Genomic DNA, 25,392 nt, shown 5'->3' on the forward strand with positions numbered 1-25,392 from the left:
GGACAGGCTTTTTTTCAGGGGAAAGACAGAGCCAGATGCAGCATTTGCAGAAAGAGATGGTATTAACTTCCCACAAACCCCAAGAAGTACACAAGTCTTGCAGAAATGCTTGGTTTTCAGAAATATTTATTAAACTGTTAAAATGATTTACTGCCCAACAAAAAAATAATAAAATAAAATCAACCCCAAAAACTTCAGTGATCCTGCACTTCACAGGCAGGATTGTTCACCCCTGACAACATCCTGACCCCCTTTTCTAAAAGGAGCTTTTAGCTGGGAAACAAAACATGATAGATCTACATCCTCTTCCCTACCCACCATCCTTTGTGGTGGCATTTGGAGTGTATAAACTCAGTGTTTCAAACGTGATGGGAGGAGTGAAGTGTTAATGCTCGCAGGGCAGGAGGGACTAATCCGAGTTTTGAGGTAATGGGCTAGAGGTGAGTGGGAGAAGGTTGTACTGCGTAGTGACATTGTTTAAGCTGGCTGCAGATCTGACCTGACAATAGTGTGCTGGCTGCAGCATACAGGATGAGGCTTACATGCTCTAGGCCAGGAGACATCCTTTAATACACCAGCTTAGGTGCTGGGGAAAACCCTTTCAGTCTGGCTGTTTCTATTATCCCAGTTCATTGCTCTCAGCTGATTTCAGAAGTGATGTGCTTATTCAGGCCCTGCACCCACTGCATTCTTCTGGTCTCTGCTTCTTCTGATCTCTGCATCTCTTCTAAATGTGTCCAAGCCCTGCAAACCATACAGTGGGTGTTGGCTGTACCGTGGGTGTTTTTTTCTGCCCCCAACTGAAGTGAAACTGAGATCTTAGCCACTTACATATCATTAAATGAAGACACTCTCCCCATTTAAGAATAGTTTTTCACACAAGGGGGGAAGTGCTGCTGTTTTATGGGTACAACATTCTGTAAGCATAAAACTTGTGATATGTTACCAAAATGTAACCAGGCAAAAAAATCTGACCAATACCAGCATCCCATCACTATTTCAGATGCAGATGTCTTTCATATAAGGCCACGTTTCCTCCCTGCCCTGAGCTGCAGTGACACAAGGGAGGCACAGTAAACACTTTCCTAGAGCACCTGTTCAACACAGCACAGCTGCAGTCAGGAGCAGAGCAGTGTTCAGCCCATCACTGCAAGAATGGTTCCCTGGCAGTGTCATTGTAGATGGGCCAAGAACCACTGCCCATACACTTTAAAGAATCCAGAGTCTTGGATTACCCTGCATTAAAAACTGGCCTGCACTAAATGCTTTTACTTGCTGTCATGCAGGAGTTCCTCAAGACTTCTTCCTTTATTCAGTACCTGGAGTAGTTGGAGATTTACTCCAGCCTGTATATTGTTTTCTGCTTAGTGCCACTCCTCAGAAGAGACTTTATACTGAGCAGTGTAGTTGCTGGGGGTAAGGTGCCAACAGCAGCTCACAGCCTCCTGCACTAAGTTGCCTGTGGCCTCACCATAAAGAGATAATCCTCACCAGCAGCATGGTATTCCAGCAGGGCTTCTCCCAGCATGTGTGCTTTCCCTCACAAGGAGTCATGGATGTGCTCACCCTCTCCTGCCTGGCTCACATGCGGTGCATGGTGCAGAGGAGTGTGCTGACACCAAACTATGCAAATTACAGTGTACTGGGTTTTAGTGTTGTGGGTTTTGTAAGTACAAGCTCAGTCACATCCTGGGGTCTCACAAGCTGAACTCCAAGTCCTACCTCCTGGCAGTTCAGCTGCAGGGGGCTTTCAGGGGCAGGTTAAGCCCCTCTAACTGCAGGCTATCCAAAACATCAGCCAACACCAGTGGAGCAGCCTGCACACATGGGATTCATCTGCTCTGGCCACCTAGTATTTAGACTAGTCAGAGAGAAAGTCCTGGGCTGGGGTCATCTCTAATTCAGGTAAAATAGTTCCTGTCAGCTAGCTGAGGGTGTCTTTCACTCTGAAGTTAGGCAGTTTCATCTGGACAGAAAAGTGGAGAATGACTTCAAAATGTGTCTGCGGGAAAGTGGCTGCTTGAGCCAGTTCCTTCACAGCAGCTGTCTGCTGCTGGCAAGAAGGAAAAAATGAAGCATTAGAATTCCTCCTTGTAACCAGTTTCTCTTCCGTTAATACTGCAGAACTCATAGTAAAGTGCAAGGCACGCTCACCTCACCCATCAGTTTCATCATGCTTTAGGCACTATCAGCAGCAAGGCAAATATATTCTTGCTATCCCTCTCAAGGCTACTCCAGTTTGTCAATTTGTATCAGGTGCATTTCCAAGGGGCTACTCTGCAAAATGCAGATGCCAACAGAACTTGACAGGACACAGCAGTGTTGAGACCTGCCATGGAGCATGACCAGTTGTTGTATCCCTCTTGAAAGAATTCTTAGGGAAATAAAAAGCAAACAACCAATAGTGTTAACAAACAGGGTAAAAGAGTCTTTGCCACTAGATATTGTACACTGCAAACAAACTTCTAATAATGGCACAGGTCCTTTTTTGGTTTAAAGAAGCTTGTGTTACTGTAGTTAATGCATGAACAAGACCATGGACTCGTTATTCAGCACAAAACAAGTCATCTAGAAGCTTTGATGTCCCAGGGTATCGGTGACTGTTCCTACAAAGCTTGGGTTCTGTTTTCAGCAAACAGTCCCCAAGTAAACAGTGAGAGATCCCTTCTGAAGAGTGCATCTGGAACACAACCACCGAGGTGTGCAAGGCAAAAAAAAGTGATGAGCTGCCAGATTTGTTTATAGAGCTTCTTGTTACTAGAGTGTTGAGATCTACTGCAGTAAACTGAACACCTCAAGCTTTTAGTCACAGGTGCTGCAGGGCTTCTTGTCCTTGTTCAGTGTAGGAGTCACCTTTATTTGAATTTGACCATTCTCCAAAAGTGTCCTGGAAGTGGACATTTTTCTGTGATGCCTGCAAACGTTTCTTATCACGAGAGAAGAAACTAAACCTTTTGGGAAGGGAGGGAAAAGAAAGGAGACTGTTTACCATCTTGGAAAGGCTTCAAACACCCAACACGATACACAGCACAACAAAACACAGAGCAAAAAAATCTGTTTGCATCTGCAAAAATCAAGGCAGTGAAGCCTGTTGGGGGTGCATGTCAAAATGTTATTAGAGATGAAGTCATTGCAATCTCAAGCAGCTTGGCTATGGAAGCTTCAAATAAGTTCTAAATGCTGTTGACTCTGCAAGGGGCAGGTATTGCTCAGATACCCAGCCCTGAGATAAAGAAGCAACACCATACAGGTTAGTTTCTTGGCATAAGTAAAGTGGTATCTTTGGCATTCAATCTGTATAATTTACCATACAGCAAGAAACAGAGAATGTTTATAAGGTTGTCAGCAGGGAAATTCATGAGGTACAGAAATAAGCCTCCACAGTTTTTCCAAGCATACAGACTTTGATAGGTTTGATTCCTGCAAAGATCAACAATTAAATGCAGCTCTGTGCACAGGAGTTTGCAGGAGGGAGGCTCTGAACAAGTGCACAAAGTGTGCACATCATTTCCTGTCTCACAGCTCGGGTGCTCTGAGGTAATGATGTACATGAACCAACAGCCATTTAATACAATAACAAATTGCCAGCTATCAACAGAGCTAAAAAAATACAGTTGGAGAAGTCCTTAGTAGCATTTTATTTGTCTAGGATGAAGTTACTTGGTTAGGTAAATTCCACGTTTGTCATCAGTACAAGAGGTGTTAGAGCAGTGTCTAGGTCTGCTGAGAAATGCAAAAGTTGTGGTTCCAGCTATGAAAGGTTGAATTGGCTGCATGCTTTTCTGGTTTTACTGGTACACTTGAGGAGGAAAATACTGGTTTGCTTGCACAATACCCAGCATAATACAGTTCTGATCCAGGAGGGGAATTGTTAACTGCTGCTACAGTAAGACTATGCAAATACAAAGTCAGCTTTGACAGGTGGCGGAATATTTGTCAGGTCATAAACCTGACCCTGTGTCCGCATCCCACTGTCCTCAGCATTTGTCCTCCACCCACATGCCCTGAAGTCTCCCCTCAGTACCATGGTCCTGTCTAAGCTGCCTTGTGCAGAGCAGAGAGTTCTCCCTTCCACATGTCTAGTCACATAGGAGGCTGGTTTTGAGTGTCAGGTCAGGTTTAAAGCAGCTTTCTTGAAAAAGTATCCTCTCATAGGTGCAGGTAAGCATGATGATAATTATTCATGGCAAGAATATTAAGAATAATTTTTTCTTGACTAGAAAGTGACATAAAAAGCTACACAACTGCCATGTCAGATAGCTAATGTTGCTAGCAGGACCTGAACTTTTGCATTTCCTGGCTTTAAATGCACAGCCTTAATAGTGAAATAAGTCTTTTGCACTTAATTAGGCTGATACTTTTCTACCACCTTTATCACAGGAGCTCATAAATTCACACACATGTGCTATGTCTTTTCAGGACCAGATCCAATTCCAGCTGACAAAAGAAGTGTCTAGTCACTGAGGCTTTCTGCTGAACATGTTTGGTCCTGCATGGCCAGGCTTAGGATCTTGAAGTCCACACAAAGAACTACTGTATTTATGCAGTAAGTTTCAAATGTCAAAGTTCAGTAATTTTTCACTTCATGATGAAATTAAGTGAAGGAAAAATATGTTCATAAAATCTCTACACGAAGCAGAAGGGTTAGACTTTCTAAATTCCTTCTAAAACAATGAACACTTTTAATGTACTTGGAAAACTCCCATGGGAAGTGTTTGGAAAAGGCATGTCTGTGTTGAAAGGAAATTTGAATACTGTGTTGCTGCTGTAAATATAAAGATCACTAAAGCAGCAATTCTAATGCAGAGACTTTGCATTAACAATTAGCAGTATGTCTTCCAGGGAACAGCCATGAATAGGATGATGGAACTGATTATTGGGAGGGTATAGTCTATTCCAAAATACATCATTAGAGACAAAATACACAGTGCAGAGATAGAAAGACATGGAAGCAACAGCCTATAATTAACACTGGAAATTAATGTAGGCATCAGCCATTACATTCTGTAAATCTAACTGACTGATCTGTAACCACTCATTAGAATGAGATGGGTTTGTAGATAGACACTGGTGTGAATTGTGAGTAGGCAGGCTTTGTAAGCAAAATTCACAGATGCTGGGGTTAAAACTGCACATTAAAACAGTTTTCTAAGGAGTAAGGATTGGCTGAGTGTGGCAACACTAAGGTAAAAGGTGATAAAATGTCAGTACTTGAGGATGAGCATGGAGGACTACTATGAGCTGTGTACTGACTGGTCATTCTGATTGGCATTTGGTTCTTCTGTGATTCCACAGGCAGCCAATGAGAATGCAACCAGCAGTGCACATCAGCACAGGGGCATGCAAAAGGAAACCACGGTACCAAACATTAAAAGACAATTCCTACAAGGGACACAAGTCTTCTTATTGGCTGCAATGTGGGATCGTCTGGAATCAATCCAGCTGCTACCATGGGCATTATGGCTGTAAAGATCCTGGTCAGGAAAGTACAGACACAGAAGAGGTAAGACTGGAGCAAGGGAAAGAAAAAGCATTCCATTAAAAAGAAAAGAGGCAAACATGATACACAGGGTTACTTTGAATTATCACACAGGACACATTACAGGGAGAGGTGGATCTGCATCACCCAAGACAGTTCTCTTCAGTGAAAAACTCATATTTAGTCACCTGTAATAGTTTAAATTGCTTTTGAATTTCTAAAAGATACCACTTTTCTGTTGTGAGGCAGCCTGCAATCTGGGTTGGATTTCATCAAGGTTTTACCACCTCTAGCAATGCAGAGCAAAGTGCAAGTTTTTCTTCCCAAAAGACAAACAGGCACATACATAATGGAATGAAGGATGAAGGTGTGTGTGTGTGTGTGTGTATGTGTTAAGAGATAAAAAACAGGGCTGTGCTGTGACTACTGGATATTTGCACAGAGAACAGGGTTAGGCAGGACCAGCATTACAGTTACAAATGTTTTACAGATGTTATGTTTGATAGTTTCAAGTTAAAAAACAGTATTGTAGGTAAAACCTTGAAATAACCTCCTGTGCCAGCTACTTGGTTAAAGGGCTGAGTATCTGTCCCAAAAGAACCTGCATTGCTTTACATGCAGAAAGAGGCCAACTGCAGGTAGCTAAATACTCATTTGAAACTGCAGCTTGTCTAGCACAAACACTTTCTAGCTGGCTGGCAGCAAGGCTGTTTCTCTGTAAGAGCTCAGCACTTTTCCACTGCGCATTATACAACTCATGCAACTCAGAGGCTGAAAAGAGCGTGCTGGCTGGGTGCTCTGTGCCCAGCCAGCCCCACACAAACCTGCCCACACACCATCAGCCATACCTGGAACACCCTCTGTTTTTCTAAGGATTCTCCTCAGAGGTTCTCCCTTGTGCCAAATAATTTTTTGAACTGTGGACTAATGTCAATTAAAGATTCAGTTGAAATCGTGAGAGACATTTCACTTGTGATCAAATGCAGCTCTCCCCAACACAGTCCCTCTAACTGCTATTTCTCAGATTAAAATGAAAACAAACAAGCAAAAGTTGCCTTATCATGAGCAGTAGCTAGGACTTCTATTTTTACACATTGTGGTGTGGTCTATGAGCTGCAGAAATGAAGCAGACATCAGCTTTTGTAGATTGCAAAAACTTATGGTGGTTTTAGACATTACATCAGTGACAAACAAGCATGTATCCTTAAAGAGAAAACAAAAGGGTGTTTGCTGCCTGAAACAGAGTGAGCATTTTTGATCCTCATACTTTTCCTCCTCAGTAAAGCCTCCTGGTGACAGTATTTCATCAAAAGTCTGCCATCTGAAGTGGCAGAGACAAATGTAAAAGTCAGAGAGCAGAGCTCAATTTGCCCTAAACTTACAAATCCTGGAAGTGAGAAAATGTTTATTTCTTTAACTTCTGATTGCCTTTCTTTGTGTGGATGCAGCACAAAATCACCTGAGCACATCTCCAAGGGCACAGGCTACACACAGGTCTCATTCCCTGAGATACTGCATGTTCAGGGAAAAAAGGACACGTTACACAGGCAAACATAAAACTTCAGGGGATAGGCAACAGCATCTCCTATTTTTGTACCTCAGCTTTTTGTTTGATTAGGAAGAAAGGCCTGAAACAGAGGGAAAAGCAACCCTGTTTTATCTGTAAAGGCATTCTGCACACTGACAGCAGCAATACAAGTTTTCATCACAGAGAGTTCATGTGCCAGTGTGTTTCCCAGGCAGACATAGAGTGACGTGAGAAGGGAGCACTGGAGACAGCTGGGACTGGCAGGTGGGCAGAAGGGGTGTTATAACAGGGCAGAACAGCACCTGGGTTCTCTGTTTTCCCCAGCAGTGAATCTTCCTGTCCTTTAAAAGCCCAGCTACAAGTCCACTGTTGACAACACATACACAGAGGAGCAGGGAAAGAAAACCCACACTAGAGAAATCCTGTCCAGTCAGGCTACAAGAATAAAACAAACCTGAAAACTATCACCATACTTAGGTTATTAGAGCTGATGGTTTTATCTTTCTGTATTCAATATGATGAATGAATGAAGAGAAAGAAGAAAGAAACCCAGGGACAGAGCTAAAGAAAGTTATTTCCTCACAGCAGGTTGAATGCATGCTTCCACTGACTCACAGAAAAGGACTCTTGCCTTTGCTGAAAAAGGCCAAACCAACATGGATTTGTTTTATTGTGGGTGGCTTTCATTAGGTGAATTTAACATGGAATCTGAGAAACAAGAAGATTAGACAGGTCTGAAAATGTGCATGGACTGGATGGGCTGATGCTCAACAGGTTTTCAATAATAAAATAACTGAGAGGAAGAAAGCAGTGAGTTAACTGGTTGAAAACACTTGATGTGCCCCTCCTGCCATGGCTCCCTGCATTGCTTATGCCTGTGTGCAGAAGGCAGGATCAAAGCTGATGCTCTGTCAGCTGTGCTCTGTCTTACAAAGTCTATTTACATTTTTATGCTGCTTTTGCTTCATAAACCATGCATGGAAACTGCAATCAACACAAATGGTGTAAGCTGGAATCAGCCATGTTTCACAATGGGATGGGCTTTTAAAAGCATGGAAATAGATTTAAAAGAAAAGAGAAGCTCTAGGGTGGAGATCTTGTGAGACAAAGTGTCATTATTATCATCACAGTTGCAGAATGACAACTCAAAAGTCCAAATTCAAAGTGTATTTTGCAGTTGTGTGAGAGGAATGGTTCTCTCAGCAAATGAAGCAGCACAGACAGAAGCTGGAGTCTACTGAAAGTAATCAAAAGTGCCCTCCTGACTTTATGGTGTTTTGGATCAGTCCAGATATTCCAGCAGAACATACTCTCACAGAGCTATTATTAAACAAGGACTGAAGATTATGGACATGGGGACAGGATGGAACAACTTTCTATGTGGAAACAATGACTACTCCAAAATAATTTCTGCAATTAAAAAAGTTAAGCTTCCAGTATCACAAAAATCCAGAGACTTGCTGTGAGGTTACAAAACTTAATTTAGAATAAAGATACAAGGAGGGAGTTTCAACAAACAAACAGATTGGCTAACACTGTGACTTTGTAATTAGCTGGTATACTAGTAAATGCACACCTCTGAGAGTAAGCTTAGGTTTTGGACATCAACATTAAATGCTGCACCAGAAGAAGGTGGGGTTCTTTGTAGACAAGACAGCTGCTGTCCTCGCCAGCAAACAATCTGTTCAGCAAACAAAAGGTTTTTGTGCTGTACAGAGTGCAAGTCAGGGCCTAAAGGCTTAGGTCAACAAGGAAATCGGCACAGTGGGGTGATGGGGAAACGTTGCTCTCCACACCCAGCTGAGACAGGTCTATAGCTGGTTTTACCTGTGAATAACACTCCTTACACATCATCTGAGCATGGTTGCTGACACTCCACCACCTTAGGATCTCTGTGTTAAAGAACTGAGGCTTGCACTTGAACAGAAGCATTGCTCCTACAACTGAGATCCAGCACTGACTTCAGTTTTGGGCACACAGGGCAGGCTGAGCCATGCTCTGGATAAGACCACAATTAGTAGAAACTTCCTTTGGAGTATCACTACGTGGCCCAGACAAGAAAATTCTCTAGGAAGATCAGGTGTCTATGTTTAAGAGCTCACTAGCTCATACCAGCTATGATGAAACATTGCAAACATATGCTCTGTTGGTTAGCCTGAAGAGTGTACTTCAGAAGGGATCATTAGAACTGGAATGGGTTCCTTGGGCACATCAGTCTGGCCCATGAACACAAGCACATGGAGTACTGCTGGGCTCCCTGCTGCTGTCTGCACATAGGATAGCAAAAGGTACCGCAGGAAATAATCCAAAAGTCATCCCAGGGATAGGCAAAAACTTTGGCCAAAGCCAGTTTCTGAGTTTCTGTTCCATGTGAAGTGCCCCTTCAGTATCTCTCCCATATACATCAGGGATGTGGTTATCTTAATTTTAAAATTCTTTAAAACTGTCCTACCTATGAGAAACATTTAGTGTTTGCAGACTCTACCCAGTATCCTTAGAAAATACGCTACTTACAGTCGTTTGATTCCAGACTCAGGCTGGCTTGAGGGTTTGGACTGAATTATGGGTGTAGGTTGAGGGGGTCTCGTTTCTTCTTCTGTGTCCTCACTTGAAAGAAAGAAAAAAAAAAAAAAGATAATTAATGTTCTCCTCCCAAGCCATGGAAGCACTTTTAAGTTGTAAAATTCAATCTGAAGTAGTACTCTGATGAAATGGAAAAAAATAAATCTGTTCCAAGTCTGTGGAAATCAATGGGAGGCTTTTCTGTCCAACAAGGAACAGCCCCTAGAACTGGGTCTCCTTTCAATATTTTCTTCCCATTGAGTCAAGAAGAGAGAGAAGAGCAAAGCATTGAATAAAATTCCTAGCATTCTCTTTTTAGACCCACTCATCTTCATTTCTGAAAGCTCAAAAGTATTGAATGTTTGTTATCTTTCTATGAGCCAAGGGAAACCTGGGAGTTAGGCAAGGATGTAATTTTTCCCGGTTTTGAGGAATCAGATCAAAACTACAGCTGTATGCTTACAGCCTCTGTCTTTGCAGAAAGATAAGCTCGTTGGACAGCACTGGAGAGCGCAGTTATTGTTTCCAGACCTGCCCTGTGGCTCCTCTGTGTATATCATGCAACAGGAGGGGGGAGCTAACCCACCTTTTGTAATATAAAAGCTCCTCTTGAAGTAAAAACACTTTAGATTTCAATTCATTCCTCTCGTGAAGGACATCCCGGAGCTCCTGCAGGGTGAATCTTGGGCGATTTGGATCTTTCAAGTCCATTGCCATCTTCTCTGACTCTGAGAGGCAGTCATCCTTGTTTGGTTCTGCCTAGGAAGTGAAATGTAGGCTTTAAGTTCACCACGTGAGTGCATGTCTGAGGAGTTTGCAGTATTTTCAAGTGTAGTTCCCACCCCCTTGCTTTCAGCACTATTCAGTCCTCTTTTAAGAGAAACACTGTGATTTTAAGAAAAAAAACTAAAAAGAACTAATTTGTTTTTCATGTTAAAGACTGTCAGCAAGAACAACTGTGTGAGCCCATCACTTTGTTCTTTCTGTGCATGGGTTAAGCAATGACACACACAGGACTGGTGAGACCATGGCAGGCCTCTGAAAGATGGTCTGAACTCAGCTTTATCTCTTCACCTGGTGTTTGGGGAAAGCTCTCAAGTGTTGTGACCTGCAATCAAAGCCTTTTCCCACAGGAATCCTTCATAGAGTTACATGTTGAGTAGCACAGAGGAACACACTTTCTAGCAGGCCTGAACATACATCTGAGTTGAGCCACATTATGGGATGGCTTTTTGGGGAGAAATTCCAGTGGAATCCAAACTGCCAGAAATCCACTGAAAAGGGATAGTCCAATTTTTGATCAACAAGTCAGATTAAGAAAGTCATACTTTGAACAAATGGAGTAAGTCAAACATCAGCCTTCTATATAAACATTGAAAAAAACTGTAAGGCAAAGACCATAATAGCTCCTTCCAGCTCCTCCCACATAGAAACAGCTCCTTCAGATGTAAACATATCAAATGGAGATTTGAGTTTCTATCTCCTTAATGGCTTTAATAACAAAGCAGGATTGGTGTTAGCCCCAGGATCTAGCTACAAAACAGGAGAAAACTGCAGATGACTGATAGATCTGAGGCATTTATAACTTGTACCTTTGTGTCTTCTTTTCCTGAGTAGGGTTCACTAGATGCTCAGAGGAATTTTACCTGCCACTGTCCAGCTTCTGTGGCTCCTAACAAGGCAGAGCTTGCACTGTAGGCACATGGCTGGATTCCCAAGCCTGTGGGGCTACTTCCTGTCACCCAGGTAGACTCTAGCACTTTCACAGAACTATTTGCCCTTAACTGCTTGTGAAAATATGTGGTCTTTATAAACACATCACACAGATAACCATTGTTCAGATCCTCTCCTGTTCCACTTAGTGTCTGCACAAAGCTGAGAACCGATTCATAAGAAATCACAAGCTTCTGGGAAAGGGTCTCACAATTAAGATGCTGAAAAGCAGCTACAAGCCTTTAGAGGTCTGCAGGAATTCTAATAAATGCAGGGGACTGTGTTCTGGCAGAGGACATTTGACATGTAGCAAAGTACATTGGAAATGTGAAAGTAGATTTGAAATGTGATGCTTTTTGCAAGGACTGACTGGAGGCCAGCACATGAAATCAGAGATGCCAGCAGCCAGGTCAGCCACTCGTCCTCCTAGCAGGATGCAGAGATCAGAGTGTCAGAGCAATGGTGTTGCAATGACACCTTGCTAGTATAGAAGCTGGAAATCTGAGGAGCTAAGTACTGAAATTCTTAGAGTCCACTTTTTCTAAGCCTGAGCTCATGTATTTGTGGAACAGTTTTGCTGGGTATTGATACATGATTTTCAGGATCAACTTGGCTGAGCTAAAGTTGATGCATTCTCGATTTCCACAGCAGGGATTGCAGTCTTTGTCCTGCAAAGACAAAGCAGCAAAGCAGCACTCACATGCCCTTTTGTTTGATTCACCCCATTCACCCAGATGCATTTCTTTACACAGAATACAATAAAGATTGATGCAACCTAATGAGAGGTTCAAAGGAAATTTCCCAAACCCCTGTAGATTAGGCTCAAAGCTGATGCCTCTCCTTTTGGTGGTATATTTGCCCCACATTTTTGTCTAAATAAACTATACTTCCTAGATCTAGCTCACATCAGCACAGCCTGAGCAGCCTGTAGCCAATATAAAAGTACTCAACTGAGGCCAACAAGCAGCTTCCATTCCAGAGCACGCAGCTACTCTAGCTTTCAGCTTCCCACTGCAGTTCCTGTCCAACCATCATCCTGGCAGAGGGAGCGGGGAATGGCTCTAATTAGAAGAGGAGCCATTGCCATGGAACTGATGAGTTAGGGAGAGGTAAAGAATGCATCCTTTCTCTCCAGAGACTGAAGACACTTTCACTGCTGCTGGCTCTAGGCCTAGGCTCCACATCCCCATTTGCAAAGCTGGGTGTCCTAGCTGAATTAACAGCAATGAAATCATCCCCTTCATTGTTAATACAGTACATACCCAACTCAGCACTGACGTGTCAGCACAGTACTGTCACATTCCAGGAGGGAGCTGGGTACCTCCTCAGCCTTTGCTTTTTGACATATATTCCTACTATTGCAAGTGAAATGGATGTTTTACTCCCTGATGCAGTCTACTGGGCATTGACAATGCCACTTGGTACTGGAGCTCTTTCTAAACCCCCCAGCCAATCAGCTTCATATGCTACTGCTCCTCTAAGTCCTTTCCTATCCTGATACTCCTTACCCTATTTTGCACTCTAAGAGCAGCATTAAGAAAAGGAAATATAACATAGATGCTTTAGTAAGACAGAAGTAGCATCATAAGCACACAGGAAAGTAGTAAGAATCATAAAGAGGTCTAAGGAATGCCACAGGTCAGAGATGCCTCTTTCTCAGGAAGCTCCCCTCAAGTTTGCATTCCTGCTGCTCTGATCTCAGCACCAGCTCAATTTGCAGATTGCCACTTTGCCTGTTCTTGCAAGTACCTGAGTGTGCGAGCAGTAACATCTGCTATTGATGCATGTTTGTACCAGTAGCACTTCTCTGCACAAATTCTAACAGGAAGCAAAAGCAGAAATAAGGCCAGAGCTGGTTCCCTTAAAAGATGCCTTCAAATATTTATATGTTGGTTTGGGAGCAAAAGACCAGCTTAGTCCCAAGAGATCAACAGTTCCATCAGCACAAAGAGGACCAGCTGACAAGTTCTGCACTACCCCTGGGACTGCTTCTGACACAATTTCTTTTCTACTATGGTTCTACTATGCTATCACCACCACAGTGTGTTGCACCTTTGGGCCCCATTAGAGCTTGCATAGTTGCATTCTCAGCAAGGCTTAAGCTATTTGTCAGCGGTTCTTTTGGAAAACCCAAACTGTTTAAGGGATCAGTTTATTTTCTTTTGAGGGAAGGGGTTGATGTGTACTAACACAGTGAAGCCAAACACACTAACACAGCACTACCAAAGCACTGTGTGCCTCCAAGACAAACTAGCAGCTGATATTTCAGGGATTTTAGGATTGCCTCATAATGACTTTAATAGAACATACTCTTTTGAAGTAATGATTTGTTCTGGTATCTGGTGAATTCAGCAGCCTAGGCATGACCCAAATATTACACTCCCTAGGATGTACGATGGGTAGCCAAGTCTAAGGGAGGAGCTGTTCCCTAATGCAAACATCCCACTGCTAACTTGTGCTACCACTCCCCCCTCTGTGAGACCAGGTCCCTCTTTTAGGAAGAAGGAGCATTTTCCTGCCACATGCTTTCTGCATGGCACCCCTGAAAACAAAGTGCTGTCCTCAAATCTTACAATTGCCTGTGATGTGTATCAGTCACGTTTATCCAAAGAAGAGGCACTTGGTGTGAAGAACAAAGCTTTTTAAAAGGCCATTTAAAGAGTGATTGAAAACGCCTCTTACCTTTACTTCCTCCCCATTTTGGCTGTCTTCACCCTGCAGCTTTTCTCTCAGTTTCCCCAGCTCTGCTCGCAGGTTGCCCATCTCCTGCTCCTTGGTTTGTAGATACGCTTCCAACTCCACTTTCTGCTCAATCAGTGCCTTCCCCTGAGCTTCAACAACAGTGATCCGGTGCCGCAGGTCGTGGTTGATTTTCATTAACCTGTTCTGCTGCTGCTGAAGCTGCAAAACATCGATGCAATAGGTCAGTATCTATTCAGCCATCAGCCATGATGGCTACATCCCAAACATTATGGTCAAGTGGCAGATTCCTCTTCAATTTAATCTGCAAAATCCTCCCCACTCCTCCTCACCCCCAGAATAAATTTTTAATAGCTAATTACCTACTATAGTTGCAGTCACAGCAATTTAATTGATTTCTAGAGTAAAGAGGCATTTTCCCCTAGAACAGGGAATTCTCCAGCTAAAAGCAAATCCACCAGCTCTCATACTGTGTTTCAAAAAAGCAAAACTCAAGGATAATGTGGCTTACAGGGTTCTGAATCAAATCTTAACCTAGAGTAGAAGAGAGGAAGACAAGACAAAAGAATCCTTAGCATCCAATTTATAAGTATTTGGCTTTGAGCTCTTAGGCTCTCTCATAAGTCAGGATGCGACCTGCTGGGTGCTGCATGGATAGTGCTGAGTTGAAAGGTCACAGCACCTGCCAGAAGCACTTGGGTAGAGCAGAGATGATCTAGATCTGGCCCTCTAAGGCATAAGGACATGAGGCAACACGAAGATGGGAAGCAAAATATGGGTAAGAAGGTCATTCCTCCTGACACAGAAAGAGTCAACACATCATGTGATTCCCAGTCACAGTGGAGTCTGTGATTCATCTAAGACTAAGCCCTGATCCCTTGTGCTATGGTTCCTAGGGCCATCCATCCCCTCAGTGACCTTTTGTGCACCTCTGGCAAAAGTAAGTGACCTGAGCTGGGCTCAGGCCCCTTCCACCTACCCCTCTGTGAAGAGGTAACCAGTACATGGTGCATCCCCGATGTGGGAGTGCACTCCTGGCTGTGGTAGTATGGGTGAGAAAGATGAGAAAAGAAAGACTAAGAGCCACTTACAGCCTCTACGTCCTCATTTTTAAGTCCGAGTTCGCGGTCCTTTGCTCTGATTTCATCCCTCTGTTTATCTACCACTTCCTTCAGCTTCTTCATGACTTGCCGCTCTCTCTCTGACATTCCTGCTTGAAAAAAGAGAACACAGGAAACCAACTAAGGACAATCAAGAGCTGCTGAGTCTGAGACCAGTAGCAGTGAGAAATATTTAGGTAAAGACTCTGAAAGTTGCCTGCTGCTAGAATTAGAGAGACGCTGGTGGAAGATGCATTGAAGGTTACTTCAAGGGTAACAGAGAACACAGATGACACAATCCACTCTGTAAAGCCACTGCAGAGAAACTTCTTAAAAAAGGAACTGACAGTCCTCACAGATATTTTAACAATGGAGGGACACTGCTACATCTTGCTGTCTGAGTAGTTTTACAGCAGTGCTCACACAGTCCCCCAGGGAGCGTGGTTATCTGTATGATAATCTGCAGAATCAACTGGCCAAGGCCCTGGGAAATTTGTGAAAAAGGTGGCCTGATCCTCAGCAAGATCTAAACAACATGTCACTGTTGTGGGTTGCATCTAGACCCAGACCAGCTGATGTACACTGGACCAGAATGATTTTATGTTGAAACTCAGTTGTGTGTTGAGTGAAAAGAAGATGACCTTCGGCGGGTACTTCCGCCCTGAATTTAGAACAGAAACTCAGTCTCAGTTGTGGCCAAGTATTTTATCCTCACGTTTTGCAGTCCTTTCCCCATCCTATCGGGTGATATTTCATATGTTGAAAAATGCTACTTGGCATTTCACTTGTCATTATGGAGATAATTGAGAACTCCTGGAACTACAGTGCTGGGATCCTCCAACAGCCCAGATGATTTGACTCAGTGAGGTGATAGATCTACTCGAGTAACTTTTCCCGATAGCTGCACAAAGACACGCAGTTTGATAATCCATCGAATCAGAGAATCATACAGTTGTTTTGCTTGGAAAAGACCTAACACCACCATGGCCATTAAACCATACTGCACAACCTTCTATAGGATGGCTTGAAGATAAAAGTCTGTGACCAGAGCAGTGTGTGGCTGCTCTGGCCAAAGTCCAGTCCAAGCAGGAGCTCAAATCCAGGGTCTGCTGCTGTCTCGTTCCATTGCCTTTGGCAAAGTACTTAGTTACCTGGGTCCTCAGCTTCCTCCTTTTATAAACTGTGAGTGGTGATAATTCACTCACCCTTTTGGGGTGGCTGGAAAGTCACTTCCCTTTGAATATGTTAAAGCAGTTCCCACATCAGAAATTCACTGCATACATATCAAATGCACCCAGCTGTCAAGTCTCTGCTTTCTAACATTAGCTCAGAATTTCTGGTTATGTTCTTCCCTCATCAGCGAAATCCAAAGTTGCTCCCGTAGGAGAATGTGGGCTGCATGCCTTTAGGAACTCCACCCTACAGATTGTCTGCAGCTTGAACTGATGGACAATACAGTAGAACAAGACAAACCTGTGAAAGGAAATAACTCTTGGTGGATGTGCACTCCTGCAGCAGCCATAGGTTCCCATGCAGGCATAAAGGCTACTGCATAAATGCTACTGCAAACAGAGGGAACAGCAGCTCCTTTTTCACCTTATTGGTAAAGGACCAGAGCTATGCTACAGCAGAGGACAGGTAACTGCTGTGATGGGAAAAGGACTGGTGATCATGGCTAGGTGGGAATGTGGCTCAGAAGACATGTTCCTGCCAACCCCCAGAAAACAGCTGAGAGTGACATAGTGCTGACATTCTAGTGTTACATTATCATCTTTTTACCTTCTGTGGTAAGTCAGCCCACTCTATTTTGGGGCCCTGGTCCTTATCTGCTGTAGGTGCTTTGCAGGAGAATTTAAATTCTTCACTGTGCTAACAACTCATACCCCCCAGGGAGGACAAGCAGACACTGCCACATACTGTGCTAAACTCTTTCAAAGTTCCATGTTCTCCTAGCACAACACAGGTCTGGTACACCACTGTATCCACAAACCCCATTACAGGTTCCTGGATCCAGCCTCTGCAGCCAGTTTCAAGGCTGTATTTAAAACAAGCAAACAAATATCCCAAACTTTGCTTTGAGGCACAGAGGGACTGCAGTGAAACTTTAGACTGGTGCTTTTCCCCCAGCAAGAGCTAGGAATAGTGAGTGCAGCTATATTCATTAGTACTTGTGAAATACTTTAAGATCTCTGGATAGCAGGTACTATTTAAAGAATAAAGTACCTCTCAGTGCTGACTGCTTTTCCTCCCACTGTGCTCATTTTTCTCCCTAACATTTGGTGAACCCAAAAGACTTCAATTGTGTGCACAGATAGCTACATTATTATTTTTATTTCAAGAGAAGGGGAAAGGAAAGGTGGGAAGTGTTTGTGAAACAGTCACCTCTTCTTCTGTTTCCTCAGGGACTGGGGAAGAGGAGAGGGAAATCACTAAGTGCCCTAAATGTAAAGTAATTATCTCTGACTGATTCAAACTCTTAATAACTGCAAGATCTTAAATGGCACACCCAGCTGGTTTCCCTAGGCACATCCTATGAGCAGCTTCCTGCTGATTGCTGTGATCACAGCATTGTTCAGGCAAGAGAAAAGAAAGCCAAAACACACCAAAAAAAAACCCAACCAAAACAGGGGTGTGGTGGTTTTAGGCAATGCCTTTAAAATGTAGTTACAGATTTCCAGCAGAAAAGTAGAAAAATATAAATGAATCACTATAGGGTGTAAAAAGGAAAACAAAAGATTATTCTAAACTAATTAATTGGGTAAATACCTAGAATAAGACAAGCTGTACCATAACAACTCTTCCCTCTTTTTCTCTCCTGATCTCTCTCTGGTTTTGCTTCACTCAGGAGAGAGAATGTGCTTTTGGCTGGCCTTGGCTAAGTCTAACTTCTCTGCTCCTTTCTCATCTCTTTTGTACAGGGGGTAAGGGGAGAGGCAGGGAGGGAGAAGCTAGTAGCTGCCCCTGGTCCTTGGCCAGGAGGGTCCTTGTGCTATTTATTAATTGTAAATACCTGTGTAATATTGTAAATACTGTATGTTGGTACATATTCATTGCATTCCATTGTAGAGTGTAGCTTTTGCTTGTAAATACAGCTTCATTTGGTTCTAAATGAGTTGGTCTGGCAGAGTAACGGGGGGGGGACGACGGACTTCAACCCACACAAGAGCTTCACACAACTGTTGAGATCCTGCTGCTTGCCTGTCCTACCACAGCCAGCCTGAGACAGCAGCTGCCCTTGCTGCAGTGAAACACCAGCCTGCTTGTCCGGTTTGATGCATGCTAGGTCAAGTAGGATATTGCCATCAGTCAGTCAGTACCATCAAACAGTGCTCAGTTTGAGCCTGGGAGGAGCACCCTCAATGGATATTGCAGACTCAGCTCCTGTATATTTTATGTTCTGTCACATGTGCCTTCAAACATAGCCTGCTCTGCTCAGCCTCTCTGTGCAGAATACTCCTGGTTAGATAGAATTGCCTCTGCCTCTCTGTTAAGCATTATGCTGAAATGAGGCTCTGTGAACTCTGATGTGACTATTAATTGCCAAGGGCTGAATCTTGAAGTCTTGTCCGCTGTTGCCTGTGCTAAAAATAACTCTTTTAACTGTCTGGCGCGCAAGCAGCAAGCTGCTAATCCCAGGGGCTAGCACTACGGGGAGACATGATCACACTACTAAATTGTGCTGAGACATGAAGACTGGAGTCTGGTCAAAGTCAGTCCAGCTAACAAAGTACTCAGCTTGAAAACCTGCCTCTGTAGACTCTACATGTACCTGATCAAGTGATGGAGACTGAAAACAAGCAGCATGACTACTTTTTGACACTACCCAAACAAGTAACAGTTTAGTTGTTTAGGTGGGTTGGATTGGTTGATGGGTTGGACGTGAGGATCTTGAAGGTTTCTTCCAACCTGGTTTATTCTAAACCAAATCTATACCATTCCTAAAAGGAAAACAGTTGGGTTTGATGTAACAGGTCCCAGTAATAAGATGGAGTTGTGATAAATTAATGTGACTCAATTTGAACTGATGATTTTGGCAAAAAAATTATATCCGTGATCCCAGAATCTGCTCTCTGGAATGAGTTTGTAGGTTTTGTTTGTTATTATACTTGGGTCAGACACAGTAAAAATAACATGATAAGCATGCCTGGCATTTGCTTGGCTAGCTAAACGTGAAGAGTATGGCTATATTTAAATACAAGCACATGAGCTGCAGTGAGCTAGATACCCTCTGCAAGGAGGAAAGGAAAAGAAAAATAAATAAAATTAACAACAACAACAAAAAATACCAAGGGGAAGGTGGCTCTGTATAACAAGATGCCAATCTTCATGGCCCATGCCTCATCCCTGCCATTCTGGAATTTTGCATGGAGTTTGTCAGGCTGGTGTTGAACTGCTTCTTCAACTCCTAAATTGAAAGTGTTGCATTTGTTTGTAAAGCAGTGGTGAACTTGAGAAGTGCAACAATTTGTCCTTCTTGAAGATTTCACTATTCTCCTCCCCCAGGGTGAGTGAGCAGTTCACAGCCTCTGGGAGAGTGAGCAGTGCAACTTCTGAAGTCTTTGACAGTTTCGTCCACCTACAGCAAACCTGCACTGAATCCCAACCTCCTGTGCCTGGAAAAGGATATCTCCTTGTTCCTAATGTTCTACTGGAGAGCTGCAATGGCTCAGCTGTGTGGTCTGTTCTTCAGACTGGCCGGTGGCTTTGCATGTCACACACAGTCTGCTAGCCTTTAGAGGGAGAGACAACTTCACTGATTATCTGAACCTATGTCAAAGTAGAGCTGTGTCTTGAAGCATTGGACCAGAGTCCTGTCCATGCACAAAGAGTAACCCACCCACTTCCAGACTGACTCACCATCACAGGCAGGTTTTGCTGCTGTAGAGGCACTGTTACCATTCTCAGCTGTCTGCCCCATCTCTCAGCTCAAGGCTGCCTCATTCCCAAAGCTGTACCTTCATCTTTTTGACTCCTCAGCAAAGTGTCACGAAATTGACTTGGTAGTCAGCAGCCTCAAATTCTGTGCTATGAACTGTGGAGCAAAGAGACATCTGCTCACCTGCCCCTGCTCTTGGGAAAGAGCTGTTTGCTGAAGATGAGTTGAAGATAGCAACACTTTCAGTTGCTGCAGTGAAATCTACCTGTACTTGCAAGTCAGAATCTTATGCCTGCATCTGCTTCAAAAATGAGGTTGACACAAATTGGTTGTTTCAGCTCCTTAGGATTCACCTACTCCCTGAATTAGAAATCTCTCCACTTATTCCAAATTGGCTCTAAGTCCCAAATAAGAGAGGGACCCCCACAGGCAGGTAAAGTAAGTAAAACCCATCTCCTATTCTAGGAGACTATCATGATGTTTCCATATGATGGCATGATACAATTCAGACAAAGAAATCTTGATTTGCTGCTTTACAAACACTTATCTGGAATAGATCAACAGTTGCACTTATTTTTGTGCATAACAGTGTGAAATAAACATTGCTGAATGTATGATTCTTAGACTACATAAGGAGGGCTTAACAATGCCTTTTGCAAAATGCAAAGCAGGGGAAAAAGTGATAGACCAAATAAAATGGAGCCAAACTTTACTTTCAGAGGTGCTTTTCAGGCAAACAAAAAGTTGCTCAAGCTTTTCTTTCCCTCCTACCTCCACCTTTTAGCATGTCTTCAGTGTCGTCATGTATTCAGAGATTTTCTATTCAGGCAGAAAACAAAACAACCCCCAAAACCCAGACCTGCATTAATCTATAGGAAGAAAGCCAGAATACCCAGTCAAAATATTTTGATTTTAAAAGTATTGCTTTTTATAACAAAAGCAAGTACTCAATTTGAAGTATCAAACTTGCCTTCATGCTTCTGAAATTCCTCTTCTGTGAAATTAATGTCTTTGTGAGACAAGTTTGTCATCAGTTGTTTATTCTCCTCCTGCAGCTGTGCAATTTGGGTAAGAAGGTCCTGTGCTTCCCCTCTCCAGACATCCTCCACCAGTTCTAATTCCTAAAGGGTAGACCAGGATAACACATTTATATTTTGAAACATGCTTTCACTGGACTGTTTACAGATCAGAGTGGTAACAATCCTACTGTGATTTGTATAGAAAACCATTACATGTGACTACTTTGAATCTCTTAGAAGACATCTACTTTTCTAATGCCAGCATCAAGAAACCAACTCTCAAACTCTCCTTTTGCTATGTGCTGAATGTAAATATACAAGGAGACAATTCCTGATGCAAACACTTTGGCTGTGTAAGTTATTCAAAGGATGACTCCTTATGCCACAGTTTATTCTGAGGACCAGATTAAAGGGACTGCTGTGTTGGACAAGGTAACCAAACATGAACAAGAATTACCTCCTGCATCCCAGGAGGAAGCCACCAAAGCTGTTATAAATGCCCCAGAAACATCACACAGCATGGCCCAGGGGAGTCAGTGCTGGGCATGCTCATTTTGAAAGAGCAGCATCTATAGCCCAAATTTCTGTTATGAAACACAAGAGTAAAATGAGTGCATGACACTGTGCAGGGAGCCCAGAGCTCCAGCTCCTCATGGTAAACACAAGACAAAACTGCTGCTTCTTATGTAAATTGTTCTATATGGAGTGTCTCCACTGGCATCTATGGTAGTGACAGTGAGACCAGTCAAAACAACTCCCATTTGTCAGGACACTGTGTCAACAGCAGCTGTCACCAATCCCTGTAAAGGTCAAATTAGGACAAAACCTACCAAGTCCTCAAGGAAAACCACTGTGTTTAGAGCTTTATTTGCTCCAAAAGCCTTTGCCAAATCATAGTTCTGCAGGGGGGGTGTGCATTTTCTGCTCCATTTTCATGTATGTGCTTTGAACAAAAAAAAAGCTGCATGCAAATTGCTGGAGCCAGGCTGAGTCATTGGCTGACTTCTACATTCATCCAGCCTGCCCCTTTCCGACCTAACAACAAAACACATTCAGACAACAACCCTGCCAAGCACAGCTCTAGGCTAAAATAAGCTCTGCTGAGAGATTACTGGATAGCTTTCTGCTTTGAATGTACACTCTGATAGTGGGAAATCATGGCACTACTGCCTTTCAGGTCCAAAAGCCAGTTTATCCCAGCATTTCTTACTGCATTGATGACATTCTGTAATGCTTGCTGAAAGTTTTGCAGGAAATACTGGAGGATAAATAGATTTTAAGTAACATATAGGTGTTGTAAGCTATTAATAATGATAGTTAAGTAAAGAAAAAACATCTCTGTTTTACTCAAAATTCTTTATCTTGAGAGAAAAACAAACCTGTAATGAAACTTTATGCTGCCAAACACCCAGACTATTGACAGTGACGCTGCATATTACAACTCTGTAGCTAAAATAATGCACTGACCTAGTTTAGATAGCTCTGAGCACACTGGTAAAACAGAACAAGCCAGACCCCAAACTATCTAAACTTAAATCACTTAGGTATGTCCCCACTGTAAACACACAATTATATTCAGTTATGCTTAGGCAAACTTTCTTATTTATTGGTATTGAAGAGCTCAATGAATTGGAGCAGAAAGTAACTTCTGAACCCTCATTAGGAGAAGTATCAGCTAGAGAAGGCAGATCTCTGGGTCAGTAGGTGCCAGCTGGCTCAGGAAGTGCTGGGCAGTGCTAAACCCAGGTTTATAGGCAAAACAAAATCACATATAAAGATCTTAAGTGCTAAAGTCTCGTAAACTGATGCTTGCAATGACCACTAAAAGCCTGTCTGGATTGTTTTGTTGGGTATTTTTGGAAGGCTTTCGAGTCTAACTGTTTCTGAACTTGTCCTGCTTACCAGTACCTGTCCTGTAGAAGAGTCAGTCCTTTAAACTCTCATGCTGGAAGACAGCTGATGACACAACTGCTCTGTAGTGACTCAGTGCACTGGGAATCAACTAGATTATTTTCAAAATGTGTGGATTATGCACTTTATTTTCCTTACGAAGATATATTTCCACCAAAGTTTTGTCTGGATTGTTTGAACACTCCGTGAGCTATTTGGTGACAATTAGAGAAGCTGGCAGAGTAGAATGGTTAACTGGCATGGGAGCAGATGACGTGAGGCAAGCACAGTGTTATGCAGCCATGTTTAGGAAACTTTTTAACACACGTGAGCTTCAGAAGCATCTCCATAGGACATCAACTTGTACAATGATACTGGGTGTTGCTACCAGGCTCAGTTCACTATCCACTTTACCACACAGCATTTTGCAAATATCCAAGATAAATAATTACTGTTCTCTGGCAGTACAGGGGTCACTGCAATCCGTGGGGAGATCTGACTTAAGGCAGCTCTTCCCAGAAATGACAGGGTCTCAAAACAGCTTCTGGCACCTGAGACTCAGCTAATTTGATTCTAGCAGAGGGTCAAGATATGGTATCAGATCAGCACAAGAGACACCCACTTGCCTCCAAGGTAGATCTATCAGAAAAGCACAGGTTTTGTACATATATTTGTATCTATTCTCCAGGCCTTCTTACTTCGTACTCTGAAGACTTCACAGGACTTTATACATTAAAGAGCTTCTGTCACCCTTTTCAGAGACACTGCCCTGAGACTTCCTCTGCAAAATGTTGCAGGAATTATGGTGTATTCTTCATATGCTGACTGCAAGTTCCCTAGCTGACTCTTTTCAAAACATAAGACTTTATTTAAATTAAAGCCAACTCTTGAAGTTTGAGATCTTTCTTCCAGAAATTCCCTGTCTCCTCTTTATTCTGGATCTCTGTGCACAAGCAGGAATGGCAGGAGGCAGCAGTGATGATTTAGCACAGGCACTAGAAGGACCATTTCATTAAATCAGTTATCTGGATGATTTAAGGAGTAGATCTACTTCCACTGCAGTCAGCAGAGCAGTTCATGCTGTCCTGTTACCTTTGGAAAATAATCTCATGGGAGTAGTGTCAGGGAACACTATGACCATCCCACATCAAGCTGAGGGACAACATCTTATCATCAGAGGATGGAGCAGGAATCTGGGACAGTGCTCTTGCCTACTTTTCCACTCTAACACTGCCCTGAAATCACTCTGTCCTCCATCTCTCTCCTATGATATGCCTACCAGATAATTGTGCCCCGAAGACCAGGCTGCTAAATCGTTCCCAGTTCTGGAGAGAAAAGTGTATCACTGTCAGTGACTTTTCCTGGCCTACCAGGAAGCAGCACCATCTGCTCCTCAGGACATGGGATGGAGCAAGAGTCCTAAGCGGGAAACACGAGGGGAAGGAAATGCAGTGACTGGGGAAGGGGTGGAGAAAGGGAAGAAGGAAGGAAACTTCCAGGCGGGAAGGGGGAAAAAAACGCCTAACAAAAACACCCCCAAACCCTCAGCGAGGCTCAGGCAGCATCCACGCAGCTCCCGTGAGCCTGCCTTGCCCGTACCCACTCGCATCCCGACGCTTCGCACTCTCCGCCTCCCTCTTTGTTTTCCTCAGCGGCTGCGGAGGTGGGAACGGGAACGGCGGCGGCGGCCAGTCCCGGGCCCGGTTCCCCCCCCGTCCGAGCTGCGGCAGGCGGGGACAGCCCTGCCCCGCCGCGTCCCCCCTGTTCCCCACCCGCACCTTCTGATGCTTCCGCTCCTTCTCGATGCGGTCCATCCTCTCCAGGCGCAAGCGGTCTAGCTCCAGCCGCAGCTCCTCCATCTCGGGGTTGATGTGGTTGCGGCTGACCAGCACCTCCAGGATCTCCAGCACTCGCACCACCTTGGGCATGAGGCGAGCGATGGCCTCGCAGCCATGCTGGTCGATCACCCGCTCAAACTCCTGCCCCACGGCCGAAGCGATGTCGTAGACGTCCATGACCGTCAGTTCCGCCGCGTTCTTCTCCAAGGCGGGCGGTGCCCCGCCGCCGCCGTCCATGGCTCGCCCGGCCCCGCGGCGCCCTCATAGGCGGCGGCGGGGCGCGTTCCCGCCGGGTCCCCCTCCGGCAGCCGGTCCCCCCCTCACCCAAAGGCGTCCCCTCACCGGGCAGCCCCTCACCCAGACCGCAGCCCCTCGCAACTCCCACGAACTCAGGCTGAGATCGGCGGTAGGGGAGAGGGGGTGTTTAAACTTGGCCGGGCGGCGTGAGAGGAGCGGCGGCACCAGGAGGGCGGGCACGGCCGCCCCGCCACCACCGCCCCGCCGCTCGGGGCCAATGACGGGCGTCGGGAGGGTTGGGGGACGCCTCACGCATGCCCGCAGCCGATGATTCTCGCCGGTTCCCGGGGCGAGAAGAGTTGAGGTGGAAGTTGCTGCTCTGCGGACCTTCCTCTATGCTTTCTATGGCCCAGCTTCTTTGGTTCATGGAGTCATGGTGGAGTTGTGCTC

The 25,392-nt window shown here is 44.1% G+C and overlaps 1 protein-coding gene across 4 annotated transcripts; it reads right to left on the bottom strand.

Moving 5' to 3' along the window:
- Nucleotides 1-109: 109 nt before the first annotated feature.
- RILPL1 (Rab interacting lysosomal protein like 1) lies at nucleotides 110-25,164 on the bottom strand. 4 transcript variants are annotated; one of them, XM_068163533.1, is made up of 8 exons: nucleotides 24,646-25,163; nucleotides 20,929-21,079; nucleotides 15,074-15,192; nucleotides 13,965-14,183; nucleotides 10,156-10,328; nucleotides 9,522-9,614; nucleotides 6,328-6,403; nucleotides 2,864-2,951 (listed from the first exon to the last, which is right to left on the bottom strand). In XM_068163533.1, exons 1-7 carry the CDS (start codon nucleotides 24,940-24,942, stop codon nucleotides 6,361-6,363), a joined length of 1,095 nt encoding a protein of 364 aa, XP_068019634.1. In that variant the 5' UTR covers nucleotides 24,943-25,163; the 3' UTR covers nucleotides 2,864-2,951; nucleotides 6,328-6,360. The 4 variants fall into 4 exon arrangements, with proteins under 4 accessions (XP_068019632.1, XP_068019634.1, XP_068019633.1 ...); XM_068163532.1 differs by lacking the exon at nucleotides 6,328-6,403 and adding an exon at nucleotides 5,387-5,474 and having other exon boundaries at nucleotides 2,866-2,951; nucleotides 24,646-25,164; XM_068163531.1 differs by lacking the exon at nucleotides 6,328-6,403 and having other exon boundaries at nucleotides 110-2,951.
- Between the last annotated feature and the right edge of the window lie 228 nt (nucleotides 25,165-25,392).

The sequence above is a fragment of the Melanerpes formicivorus genome, unplaced genomic scaffold (genome assembly GCF_026170545.1).
Source record: "Melanerpes formicivorus ecotype bairdi unplaced genomic scaffold, bMelFor1.0.p_v2 SCAF_72, whole genome shotgun sequence".
NCBI classification, from domain to species: domain Eukaryota; kingdom Metazoa; phylum Chordata; class Aves; order Piciformes; family Picidae; genus Melanerpes; species Melanerpes formicivorus.

What these genes read in the sequence shown, in the direction of transcription:
- RILPL1 (XM_068163531.1), bottom strand. Translation starts at nt 24,942, where the DNA reads ATGGACGGCGGCGGCGGGGCACCGCCCGCCTTGGAGAAGAACGCGGCG. An exon ending in AAAATGAGGACGTAGAGGCT is followed by an intron (nt 14,184 to 15,073) that starts GTAAGTGGCTCT and finishes GATGTTTTGCAG; the next exon opens with CTTCAGCAGCAGCAGAACAG. An exon ending in GAGTCTGGAATCAAACGACT is followed by an intron (nt 2,952 to 9,521) that starts GTAAGTAGCGTA and finishes CCTTCCCAAAAG; the next exon opens with GTTTAGTTTCTTCTCTCGTG.